Genomic DNA, 13,692 nt, shown 5'->3' on the forward strand with positions numbered 1-13,692 from the left:
TTATTTAACTTATAAGTACTAGGGTTATGGGCACTCCCAAAATTCAGAACCTTGCATTTATCTACATTGAACTGCATCTGCCACTTTTCACCAGTAAAGACACCTAGTTGTTGTACATGAGTCTTATTCGTCAATAAAGACACCCAGGTGTTGTACATGTGTCTTATTCATCAATAAAGACACCCAGGTGTTATACATGAGTCTTATTTGTCAATAAAGACACCCAGGTGTTGTACATGTGTCTTATTCATCAATAAAGACACCCAGGTGTTGTACATGTGTCTTATTCATCAATAAGTGGTGACGTGTACTTAGCTCTGTGAAGACCTGTTTGTGTGCTCTCTGTGAATCTGAACCAGGATGCCCTCTCTTGAGCAACTTTACCAGCAGCTGAGAGAAGAGCTCAGAGTTGCTAAGATGGAGATACGGCGATTAACGGAGGAGAACAAGAGGATTCGTAGTAATCCTCCTGTTGTGAGTCCCCAGGTTAAGAGAGGAGCTTGATCAGTGGCCGGGCAACATGGAACCAAGCTGAAGATCAAGAAAACGGTTGGAGAGGCAGAAACAACGAGAAACCAGAAGACTACCGTGGAAACTTCCAACCCATTCTCGGTGCTACCTGACGAATGTGAGTGTTCTACTGGGAATGCCACAACGAGCACCAAAGAAGCATTGGCAGACGTGAGTGAGACATCCCTAGAAACCCCAACGAAGACCATCGAGAACATCTTGACGAATTCTACAAGTGGTGTAATGCTACCTAGCGAATGTGAGTCGACTACTCGGAGCATCACGACGGACGACGCCAAGGAAGGTAAAAAACATTGTTGTTGTTGGGGATAGCCAGATTAGATACATGGATAGGGCATTCTGCTTGAAGGATAGGAGTAGGAGGCAGAGAGTGTGTTTTCCTGGGGCTGGGATGAAGGATATTGTTAGCTGTCTGGATGACATCATGAGAGGTAATGGGAGCAATCCTATTATCTGTCTCAGTGCTGGAGGCAACGATGTTGGCAGACGTAGGAGTGAGGACCTGATTAGCAGGTATAGGTTAGCAATAGAGATAATTAGGAGGAAGGGTGGGAAACCTGTCATATGTGGCATTTTGCCAAGGAGAGGAGTTGGAAATGAATGGTTGTCCAGAGCAATTGGTGTCAATTGCTGGCTGGACAAATACTGTAGGGAAAATGCGGTAACATTCATTGACAACTGGGACCTCTTCTATGGCAGAAATGACATGTATGCCAGGGATGGGGTTCACTTATCTAGGTGTGGGGTGGGAGCACTGGCCAACGTAATGGAGGGAGCTGTTAGGTCTTTAAACTAGGAATAGTTAGTGGTATGGGTTTTTGTGGGAAAACTGTGAAGTCTCAGGGTAGTAATATGAGTACTAGGAGAACTAGTAATAAGCAAAATAAGGTGGATATTGGAAAGCCAGTGGCACTAATTGACAAGGACAGTAATAGGTTTAGTGGAATAACAGAAAGGAGCAGGAAGGGTAAAGAGAGAGGAGGGTCTTTAAGTATTTATTACACAAATAGTCGCAGTGCTAGGAATAAGATGGACGAGTTGAGACTAGTTGCTAGTGCAGGTAACATAGAAGTATTTGCCATTACTGAGACGTGGTTTAATTCAAAAAGTCGGGACATGCCTGCAGAATGTCACATTCAGGGTTTTAAATTGTTCCAAGTAGATAGAAGTATCGGGAAGGGGGGTGGGGTGGCACTGTATGTCCGAGATCGCTTGAACTGTTGCATAAAAACGGGTATTAAGTCTGAAGTAACACATACAGAGTCTGTTTGGATAGAATTTTCAGAGGGGCATGAAAAGTTAATTTTAGGTGTGATATACCGTCCCCCAAATTTAGATAGGGACCAGGGGAGACTACTATGGGAGGAAATTGTTAGGGCCACAAGGCACGATAATGTAGTAATTCTAGGAGACTTTAACTTTAGTCATATTGATTGGAATTTCTTGACTGGGAATTTAGAATCATACGACTTCTTAGAAGTAGTTCAGGATTGTTTTTTGAAGCAGTTTGTGACAGAACCTACAAGGGATAATAACCTGCTTGACTTAGTTCTGGCAAACAATGAATCCCTTGTTAATAATTTAGAAGTTTCAGAGGAACTGGGTGCTAGCGACCACAAATCAATTACATTTAGAATTGAATGTAAGTATGATAGTAGGGATAACTCAGTAACAGTCCCAGATTTTCGCTTAGCAGATTACGATGGGCTTAGAGAACACTTGTCATCTGTTGACTGGGGTAACGAAGAGAGCTATCAATATGACAGTTTTCTGAACACAATACATGCTGCTCAAAGAACGTTTATCCCTTATAAAGAAATTAGATCAAATAGAAATGACCCAAAATGGATGAATAATAGGCTGAAATATCTACTAGGGCATAGGAAAGGAATTTATAGGCGTATCAAAAGAGGCGAGGGTCATCTTATGAATCAGTATATTGACATTAAGAGGGACATTAAAAAGGGGATAAGAAAAGCTAAAAGGGACTATGAAATTAAAGTTGCTAGGGATTCTAAAACTAACCCAAAAAGTTTTTTCCAGGTATATAGAACAAAAGTCAGAGATAAGATCGGTCCCCTTAAAAATAACTATGGGCATCTTACTGACAAAGAGAATGAAATGTGCTCGATTTTAAATAATTATTTTCTCTCGGTTTTTACACAGGAAGACACTAATAATATTCTGGTAATTAATTTTTATAGTGGGCCAGAAGATAAATTATGTAACATCACAGTCACTAGTGAAATGGTTGTGAAGCAGATAGACAGACTGAAGCAAAATAAGTCACCGGGTCCTGATGAGGTTTTTTCAAGGGTTCTAAAGGAATGCAAAATGGAAGTCTGTGAACCATACCTGGAGGTTACCTGGAGGTTATTCCGGGGATCAACGCCCCCGCGGCCCGGTCCATGACCAGGCCTCCCGATGGATCAGGGCCTGATCAACTAGGCTGTTACTGCTGGCCGCACGCAGTCCGACGTACGAGCCACAGCCCGGCTGATCCGGCACTGACTTTAGGTATCTGTCCAGCTCTCTCTTGAAGGCAGCCAGGGGTTTATTGGCAATTCCCCTAATGCTTGATGGGAGGCTGTTGAACAGTTTTGGGCCCCGGACACTTATGGTGTTTTCTCTTAGTGTACCAATGGCGCCCCTACTTTTTATTGGCGGCATTTTGCATCGCCTGCCCAGTCTTTTACTTTCGTAGGGAGTGATTTCTGTGTGCAGATTTGGGACCATTCCTTCCAAGATTTTTCCAAGTGTAGATTATGATATATCTCTCCCTCCTGCGTTCCAACGAGTACAAGTCGTGCTTCCAAGCGTTCCCAGTAGTTAAGGTGCTTGACAGACCTTATACGTGCAGTAAAGGATTTCTGTACACTCTCTAGATCTGCGATTTTACCTGCTTTGAATGGAGATGTTAATGTACAGCAGTATTCCAGCCTAGAGAGAACAAGTGATTTGAAAAGGATCATCATGGGCTTGGCATCTCTCGTTTTGAAAGTTCTCATTATCCATCCTATCATTTTCTTTGCACGTGCGATCGTGGCACTGTTGTGATCCTTGAAAGTGAGATCCTCAGACATTACTACTCCCAGGTCCCTTACATTATTTTTCCGCTCTATTGTATGGCCGGAGTCAGTAGTATACTCTGTTCTAGTTATTATCTCCTCCAGTTTTCCATAACGGAGTAGTTGGAATTTGTCCTCATTGAACATCATATTGTTTACCGTTGCCCACTGGAAAACTTTGTTTATATCTTCTTGGAGGTTAACCGCGTCCTCAGCAGATGACAGCCTCATGCAGATCCTAGTATCATCCGCAAAGGATGATACGGTGCTGTGGTGTATATCTCTGTTTATGTCTGATATGAGGATAAGGAATAAGATGGGGGCGAGTACTGTGCCTTGTGGAACAGAGCTCTTCACTATGGCAGCCTCCGATTTAACTCTGTTGACCACTACTCTTTGTGTTCGATTTGTTAGGAAGTTGAAGATCCATCTCCCCACTTTCCCAGTTATTCCTTTAGCACGTATTTTATGGGCTATTACGCCATGATCGCATTTGTCAAATGCTTTTGCAAAGTCTGTGTATATTACATCTGCATTCTGATTTTCTTCCAGTGCATCCAAGGCCATGTCATAGTGATCCAGTAGTTGTGAGAGGCAGGAGCGACCTGCCCTGAACCCATGTTGCCCTGGATTGTGCAGATTTTGGGAATCCAGGTGATTTTTAATTTATCTCTTCAAACAGGTGTAGTGTCTGATATGTGGAAGATGGCTAATGTAATTCCTATTTTTAAAACAGGGGACAAGTCGTTACCGTCAAATTACCGCCCAATAAGCCTGACCTCAATTGTAGGCAAATTACTAGAGTCAATTATAGCTGAGATTATAAGAAGCCATCTCGATAAGCATAGCTTGATTAATGATACTCAGCATGGATTCACAAGAGGCCGGTCTTGTCTAACTAATTTATTAACTTTCTTCAGTAAAGCTTTTGAGGCTGTTGACCACGATAAAGAATTTGATATTGTTTACTTAGATTTTAGTAAGGCATTTGATAGAGTTCCGCACCAAAGACTGTTGAAGAAAGTAGCAGCTCATGGCATTGGGGAAAGGGTGCTCTCGTGGATCGAATCATGGCTCACAGACAGGAAGCAGAGAGTGTCCATAAATGGGGTTAAATCCGAGTGGGGGTCAGTAACAAGTGGCGTTCCACAGGGATCAGTCTTGGGCCCGTTGTTGTTTATAATATATATCAATGATCTTGATGAAGGAATTACTAGTGATATGAGCAAAATTCGCCGATGACACGAAGATAGGTAGGATAATTGAGTCAAACGTAGATGTTAAGGAACTTCAGGAGGATTTAGACAAACTCTACTCTTGGTCAGAAAAGTGGCAGATGCAGTTCAATGTAGATAAATGCAAGGTTCTGAAGCTCGGGAGTGTCCATAACCCTAGTACTTATAAGTTAAACAATGCAGAACTTAGCCATACAGATTGCGAAAAGGACTTGGGGGTTATGGTAAGCAGCAACCTTAAACCAAGACAGCAATGCCTAAGCGTACGTAATAAGGCAAATAGATTACTGGGATTTATATCAAGAAGTGTAAGCAACAGAAGTCCAGAGGTCATACTGCAGCTTTATACATCATTAGTAAGGCCTCACCTAGATTATGCAGCTCAATTCTGGTCTCCATGTTACAGAATGGACATAAATTCGTTAGAAAACATTCAGCGTAGGATGACTAAATTAATACATAGCATTAGAAATCTTCCTTATGAAGAAAGATTGAAGACTCTTAAGTTACATTCACTTGTAAGACGAAGAATGAGGGGAGACCTGATCGAAGTGTATAAGTGGAAGATAGGTATTAATAAAGGGGATATTAACAAGGTCTTGAGGATATCTCTCCAAGAGAGAACCCGCAGTAATGGATTTAAATTAGATAAGTTTAGATTTAGAAAGGACATAGGAAAGTATTGGTTTGGAAATAGGGTAGTTGATGAGTGGAACAGTCTACCTAGTTGGGTTATTGAGGCTAGGACTTTGGGTAGTTTCAAATTTAGGTTGGATAAGTACATGAGTGGGAGGGGTTGGATTTGAGAGGGACTTGCACATCGGAGCTTGTTTCTTGGGTGGCATTGAAAATTGGGTTGGTCAAATGTTTGTTAGTGGGATGAATTGTAAAGGACCTGCCTAGTATGGGCCAACAGGCCTGCTGCAGTGTTCCTCCTTTCTTATGATTGAGACACTTATGCAGCATATGGGAATCTTTATTCAGGAAACGTTTCGCCACACAGTGGCTTCATCAGTCCAATACAAAGAGGAAGGCGTAAGGAGAGGAGGAGTATGAGGTAATCAGTCCCTCAGCCTGGAGTCGATGTGTTCAGTCCATCAATCTTGTAGAATGTACAGCATAGGGCCGTAGACGTGGCTTATATACTGTAGTGAGGTGAGGTGAAGCAGGGGGAGGCGGGGTCATAGTGGTACCATCCACTAGTCGAAGTAGGTCTTCGTCCAAAGGTTGAACAAGTGTTGAAAAATTCTTTGTAATAAGATCCCATGATGCTGCAGTGTCTGACAGTTGTGATGAATGGTTTGAAAAACCGACAAGTTGAAGATTGAGACACTTATGCAGCATATGGGAATCTTTATTCAGGAAACGTTTCGCCACACAGTGGCTTCATCAGTCCAATACAAAGAGGAAGGCGTACGGAGAGGAGGAGTATGAGGTAATCAGTCCCTCAGCCTGGAGTCGATGTGTTCAGTCCATCAATCTTGTAGAATGTACAGCATAGGTCGGTTTTTTAAACCATTCATCACAACTGTCAGACACTGCAGCATCATGGGATCTTGTTACAAAGAATTTTTCAACACTTGTTCAACCTTTGGACGAAGACCTACTTCGACTAGTGGATGGTACCACTATGACCCCGCCTCCTCCTGCTTCGCCTCACCTGACTACTTCGACTAGTGGATGGTACCACTATGACCCGGCCTCCGCCTGCTTCACCTCACCTCACTACAGTATATAAGCCACGTCTACGGCCCTATGCTGTACATTCTACAAGATTGATGGACTGAACACATCGACTCCAGGCTGAGGGACTGATTACCTCATACTCCTCCTCTCCTTACGCCTTCCTCTTTGTATTGGACTGATGAAGCCACTGTGTGGCGAAACGTTTCCTGAATAAAGATTCCCATATGCTGCATAAGTGTCTCAATCTTCAACTTGTCGGTTTTTCAAACCATTCATCACTCCTTTCTTATGTTCTTATAAAGACACCTAGGTGTTGTACATGTGTCTTATTCATCAATAAAGACACCCAGGTGTTGTACATGTGTCTTATTCATCAATAAAGACACCTAGGTGTTGTACATGTGTCTTATTCATCAATAGACACCCAGGTGTTGTACATGTGTCTTATTCATCAATAAAGACACCTAGGTGTTGTACATGTGTCTTATTCATCAATAAAAACACCCAGGTGTTGTACATGTGTCTTATTCATCAATAAAGACACCCAGGTGTTGTACATGTGTCTTATTCATCAATAAAGACACCCAGGTGTTGTACATGTGTCTTATTCATCAATAAAGACACCCAGGTGTTGTACATGTGTCTTATTCATCAATAAAGACACCCAGGTGTTGTACATGTGTCTTATTCATCAATAAAAACACCCAGGTGTTGTACATGTGTCTTATTCATCAATAAAAACACCCAGGTGTTGCAGTGTGTGGGTTAGACCTGCCTAGCAAAGATCATTTATCACACATAGGCCAGTAGGTCTACGGTAGTGCTCCGTAGCCCTCACAGGGGGGGGGGGTCGTCTTGATTACCTCCCCCTCCCACCTACCTCTTTCCCATCCCCTCCTCCTTTCCTTCCCCCTCCCTATCCCCTTCCTCCAGGTCAACAGGACGCAACCTGCTCCAGTGTGTCCGGACGCGTGGACACGTGTGTGTGTCCTGCCCCCTCCCCCTTCCCCTCCCCTATGCACCTATCACCTGTGCAATGACGTGGAGAGAGAGAGAGAGAGAGAGAGAGGGGGGGAGGGGTGTATATATTTTAACCCCCTCCTCCCCTCCCTCTATCTCCCCTCCCCCCTTCCCCTACCCCTCCTCCTCCTGGACATTCTTGTGTTTTAGAAGGAAATTCTTTTAACTGGACGTGTGATACAGTACCCCCTAGTTAATAACCCCTACCTAACACCACCACCCCTACCTAACACCACTACTCCTACCTAACACCACCACCCCTACCTAACACCACTACCCCTACCTAACACCATCACCCCTACCTAACACCACTACCCCTACGTAACACCACTACCCCTACCTAACACCACTACCCCTACCTAACACCACTACCCCTACGTAACACCACCACCCCTACCTAACACCACTACCCCTACCTAACACCACTACCCCTACCTAACACCACTACCCCTACGTAACACCACCACCCCTACCTAACACCACTACCCCTACCTAACACCACTACCCCTACCTAACACCACTACCCCTACCTAACACCACTACCCCTACCTAACACCACTACCCCTACCTAACACCACTACCCCTACCTAACACCACTACCCCTACGTAACACCACCACCCCTACCTAACACCACAACCCCTACCTAACACCACTACCCCTACCTAACACCACTACCCCTACGTAACACCACCACCCCTACCTAACACCACTACCCCTACCTAACACCACTACCCCTACCTAACACCACTACCCCTACGTAACACCACCACCCCTACCTAACACCACTACCCCTACCTAACACCACTACCCCTACCTAACACCACTACACCTACGTAACACCACTACCCCTACCTAACACCACTACCCCTACGTAACACCACCACCCCTACCTAACACCACAACCCCTACCTAACACCACTACCCCTACCTAACACCACTACCCCTACGTAACACCACCACCCCTACCTAACACCACTACTCCTACCTAACACCACTACCCCTACCTAACACCACTACCCCTACCTAACACCACCACCCCTACCTAACACCACCACCCCTACCTAACACCACCACCCCTACCTAACACCACCACCCCTACCTAACACCACTACTCCTACCTAACACCACCCCTACCTAGCACCACCACCTCTACCTAACACCACCACCCCTACCTAACACCACCACCCCTACCTAACACCACTACTCCTACCTAACACCACCACCCCTACCTAACACCACCACCCCTACCTAACACCACCACCCCTACCTAACACCACTACTCCTACCTAACACCACCACCCCTACCTAACACCACCACCCCTACCTAACACCATCACCCCTACCTAACACCACTACCCCTACCTAATACCACCACCCCTACCTAACACCACCACCCCTACCTAACACCACCACCCCTACCTAACACCACCACCCCTACCTAACACCACTACTCCTACCTAACACCACCCCTACCTAACACCACCACCCCTACCTAACACCACCACCCGTACCTAACACCACCACCCCTACCTAACACCACTACTCCTACCTAACACCACCCCTACCTAACACCACCACCCCTACCTAACACCACCACCCCTACCTAACACCACCACCCCTACCTAACACCACTACCCCTACTTAACACCACCACCCCTACCTAACCACCCCTACCTAACACCACTACCCCTACTTAACACCACCACCCCTACCTAACCACCCCTACCTAACACCACCACCCCTACCTAACACCACCACCCCTACCTAACACCACCACTCCTGGTATAAACCTTGGTAATAAATACCGACAAGCTGGTTTAGAAAGACACGTAAGCAAACACTACGACACACTAGAAAACGTTTCGGTCCTGGGACCTTGATCACGTGATCAAGGTCCCAGGACCGAAACGTTTTCTAGTAAGTGTGTCGTAGTGTTTGCTTACGTGTCTTTCTAAACCACCACCACTCCTACCTAACACCACCACCCCTACCTAACACCACCACCCCTACCTAACACCACCACCCCTACCTAACACCACCACCCCTACCTAACACCACTACCCCCTACCTAACACCACTACCCCCTACCTAACACCACCACCCCTACCTAACACCACCACCCCTACCTAACACCACCACCCCTACCTAACACCACCACCCCTACCTAACACCACCACCCCTACCTAACACCACCACCCCTACCCAACACCACTACTCCTACCTAACACCACTACCCCTACCTATCACCACTACCCCTACCTAACACCACCACCCCTACCTAACACCACTACTCCTACCTAACACCACCACCCCTACCTAACACCACCACCCCTACCTAACACCACCACCCCTACCAAACACCACCACCCCTACCTAACACCACTACTCCTACCTAACACCACCACCCCACCTAACACCACCACCCCTACCTAACACCACCACCCCTACCAAACACCACCACCCCTAACACCACCTCCTCCCCAATACCACAACCCCTCCCTATCACCCCCTCCCTTGTCTGTCCATCGCTGTGGTAAAGGAATGGCGGAATAATGGGAGGGGGTGGGTCGTAGGGGGAGGGATTGGCAGGGGTTAAGGAATAGGTGGGGGACGGGGGGTAGGAGACGTACATGATAGACGTAGGGGGATGGGGAGGGGGAAGCCATCCTCCAAGTCAGGTTGTGTGGGAGGGGAGGGGATGTTTTGTCGGGAAGGGGGTTTTAGGGGGAGGGGAGCCCTGGAAGGGGGATAGGGAGGGGGGATGACCACATTAACCCTCTGGTGAGCACTGACAACTTCCCCCCCTCCCCTAGACTGAATTACCACAACCCCTTCCCCTTAAACCCCATTTTAACCCCTTTCCCTTAGGCCTATGGCCTTGTCCCCTTTCATACCCCTCCCTCCACTTCTCCAACACCCACTCACAAAAATCAAGGGGATAGTGGGTGTCTAAGGGGTCGAAATAGGAGAATATAGGGGAGGGTGGGCGGGGGTGGGTTAGGGGTGGGTTAAGGTGGGTCCTCAGTACACTGTCGACTCTCGTGGTGGGTAGACGTGTCTACCTCGCTCCTCCATCTATCGGGGACTATCTATCGACCAGAGTGAGAGTAGACACTATCTATCGAGTAGACAGTGAAAGTAGACACTATTGAGTAGACAGTGAAAGTAGACACTATCGAGTAGACAGTGAAAATAGACACTATCGAGTAGACAGTGAAAGTAGACACTATCTATCGAAAACAGTGCAACTAGACACTATTTGTCGGATAGAGTAGACACTATCGAGTGAGTAGACACCATCACATAGGCCTAGTGTGTCTATCTGGGCAAAAAAAAATAAAGTGAACGAGAAAAACAACAGGAAAAATACAAGAAAAAACATTAAAACCAAGAAAAACCGATTAAAAACCAAGAAAAACCGATTAAAAACCAAGAAAAACCTATAAATATCAAGAAAAAACAATTAAAAACCAAGAAAAACCTATAAAAACCAAGAAAAACCGATTAAAAACCAAGAAAAACCTATAAAAACCAAGAATCGATTAAACCAAGAAAAACCTATAAAAACAAGAAAAACAGATTAAAAACCAAGAAAAACCTATAAAAAAACAAAGAAAACTCGATTAAAAACCAAAAAAGCTTAAAAACCGTGAGAAACCCAAATAACGAGAAAAAGGGATTTAAATAAAGGTTAAACCCTCAAAAAACCCAAGAAAACCGGGAAAACCCAGGGAAAAAACGTGAAAACCCAAGAAAACCGGGGAAAAACCGTGAAAACAGGAAAAAACCGTGGAAAAAACCATAAAAACTAGGATAAATCCACAATAAACCAGACAAAACGTGAAAACCCCATAAAAAAAACAATAAACCAGAAAAACCCACAAGAAAACCGGAAAAAACGTGAAAAACCTGTAAAACCGAATATTTTTGGCTATAATTTCCAGTGAGGGAAATTTTGGTTTAGTTTCTAGTGATTTAAGTAGGCCTACCGTCGGACCCCCTCCCCCCTCCATGGCCTCATAGAGGCCTAAAAAAAAACGGGATTTTTGGGGAAAAAAATTCACGACGTATCGAGCAACAAGGACATAACAACCAGCAATGGTGAGTTATTATTATTATTATTATCATTATTATTATTATTATTAATTTATTATTATTATTGTTATTATTATTATTATTATTATTATTATTATTATTATTATTATTATTATTATTATTATCATTATTATTATTATTGTTATTATTATTATTATTATTATTATTATTATTAATTTATTATTATTATTATTATTATTATTATTATTATTATTAGTATTATTATTATTATTAATTTATTATTATTATTATTATTATTAATTTATTATTTTTATTTATCATTATTATTAATTAATATTATTTATAATTTTAATTATTATTTTATTATTATTCTTAATTAATTATTATTAATTATTTTTATAATATTATTATTGCTACCATAGGCCTACTGGACAATGCTAGGTAGGTTCAACACTGCTATAGGCCTACTGGACCATGCTAGGTAGGTTCAACACTACAATAGGCCTACTGGACCATGCTAGGTAGGTTCAACACTACAGTAGGTCTACTGGACCACGCTAGGTAGGTTCAACACTACAGTAGGCCTACTGGACCATGCTAGGTAGGTTCAACACTACAGTAGGCCTACTGGACCATGCTAGGTAGGTTCAACACTACAATAGGCCTACTGGACCATGCTAGGTAGGTTCAACACTACAGTAGGTCTACTGGACCATGCTAGGTAGGTTCAACACTACAGTAGGCCTACTGGACCATGCTAGGTAGGTTCAACACTACAGTAGGCCTACTGGACCATGCTAGGTAGGTTCAACACTACAGTAGGTCTACTGGATCATGCTAGGTAGGTTCAACACTACAGTAGGTCTACTGGACCATGCTAGGTAGGTTAAACACTACAGTAGGCCTACTGGACCATGCTAGGTAGGTTCAACGCTACAGTAGGCCTACTGGACCATTCTAGGTAGGTTCAACACTACAGTAGGTCTACTGGACCATGCTAGGTAGGTTCAACACTACAGTAGGCCTACTGGACCATTCTAGGTAGGTTCAACACTACAGTAGGCCTACTGGACCATGCTAGGTAGGTTCAACACTACAGTAGGCCTACTGGACCATTCTAGGTAGATTCAACACTACAGTAGGCCTACTGGACCATTCTAGGTAGGTTCAACACTACAGTAGGCCTACTGGACCATGCTAGGTAGGTTCAACACTACAAAAGGTCTACTGGACCATGCTAGGTAGGTTCACTACAGTAGGCCTACTGGACCATGCTACCTGGAGGTTATTCCGGGGATCAACGCCCCCGCGGCCCGGTCCATGACCAGGCCTCCCGATGGATCGTGGCCTGATCAACTAGGCTGTTACTGCTGGCCGCACGCAGTCCAACGTACGAGCCACAGCCCGGCTGATCCGGCACTGACTTTAGGTATCTGTCCAGCTCTCTCTTGAAGGCAGCCAGGGGTTTATTGGCAATTCCCCTAATGCTTGATGGGAGGCTGTTGAACAGTTTTTGGGCCCCGGACACTTATGGTGTTTTCCCTTAGTGTACCAATGGCGCCCCTACTTTTTATTGGGGGCATTTTGCATCGCCTGCCCAGTCTTTTACTTTCGTAGGGAGTGATTTCTGTGTGCAGATTTGGGACCATTCCTTCCAAGATTTTCCAAGTGTAGATTATGATATATCTCTCCCTCCTGCGTTCCAACGAGTACAAGTCAAGTGCTTCCAAGCGTTCCCAGTAGTTAAGGTGCTTGACAGAACTTATACGTGCAGTAAAGGATCTCTGTACACTCTTTAGATCTGCGATTTCACCTGCTTTGAATGGAGATGTTAATGTACAGCAGTATTCTAGCTTAGAGAGTACAAGTGATTTGAAAAGGATCATCATGGGCTTGGCATCTCTCGTTTTGAAAGTTCTCATTATCCATCCTATTATTTTCTTTGCACGAGCGATCGTGGCACTGTTGTGATCCTTGAAAGTGAGATCCTCAGACATTACTACTCCCAGGTCCCTTACATTATTTTTCCGCTCTATTGTATGGCCGGAGTCAGTAGTATACTCTGTTCTAGTTATTATCTCCTCCAGTTTTCCAT

At 44.5% G+C, this 13,692-nt stretch overlaps 1 protein-coding gene across 1 annotated transcript in view; it reads left to right on the forward strand.

Moving 5' to 3' along the window:
- The first annotated feature begins 10,558 nt into the window (after positions 1-10,558).
- Positions 10,559-13,692, forward strand: part of LOC128705027 (uncharacterized) — a 56,981-nt gene continuing 53,847 nt past the window's right edge. The window contains exon 1 of the mRNA XM_053800275.2: positions 10,559-11,642. Coding sequence (XP_053656250.2) covers positions 11,640-11,642 — 3 coding nt within the window. The 5' untranslated portion in view covers positions 10,559-11,639. The remainder of the gene's footprint in view (positions 11,643-13,692) is intronic.

The sequence above is a fragment of the Cherax quadricarinatus genome, chromosome 97 (genome assembly GCF_038502225.1).
Source record: "Cherax quadricarinatus isolate ZL_2023a chromosome 97, ASM3850222v1, whole genome shotgun sequence".
In the NCBI taxonomy this organism is placed as follows: domain Eukaryota; kingdom Metazoa; phylum Arthropoda; class Malacostraca; order Decapoda; family Parastacidae; genus Cherax; species Cherax quadricarinatus.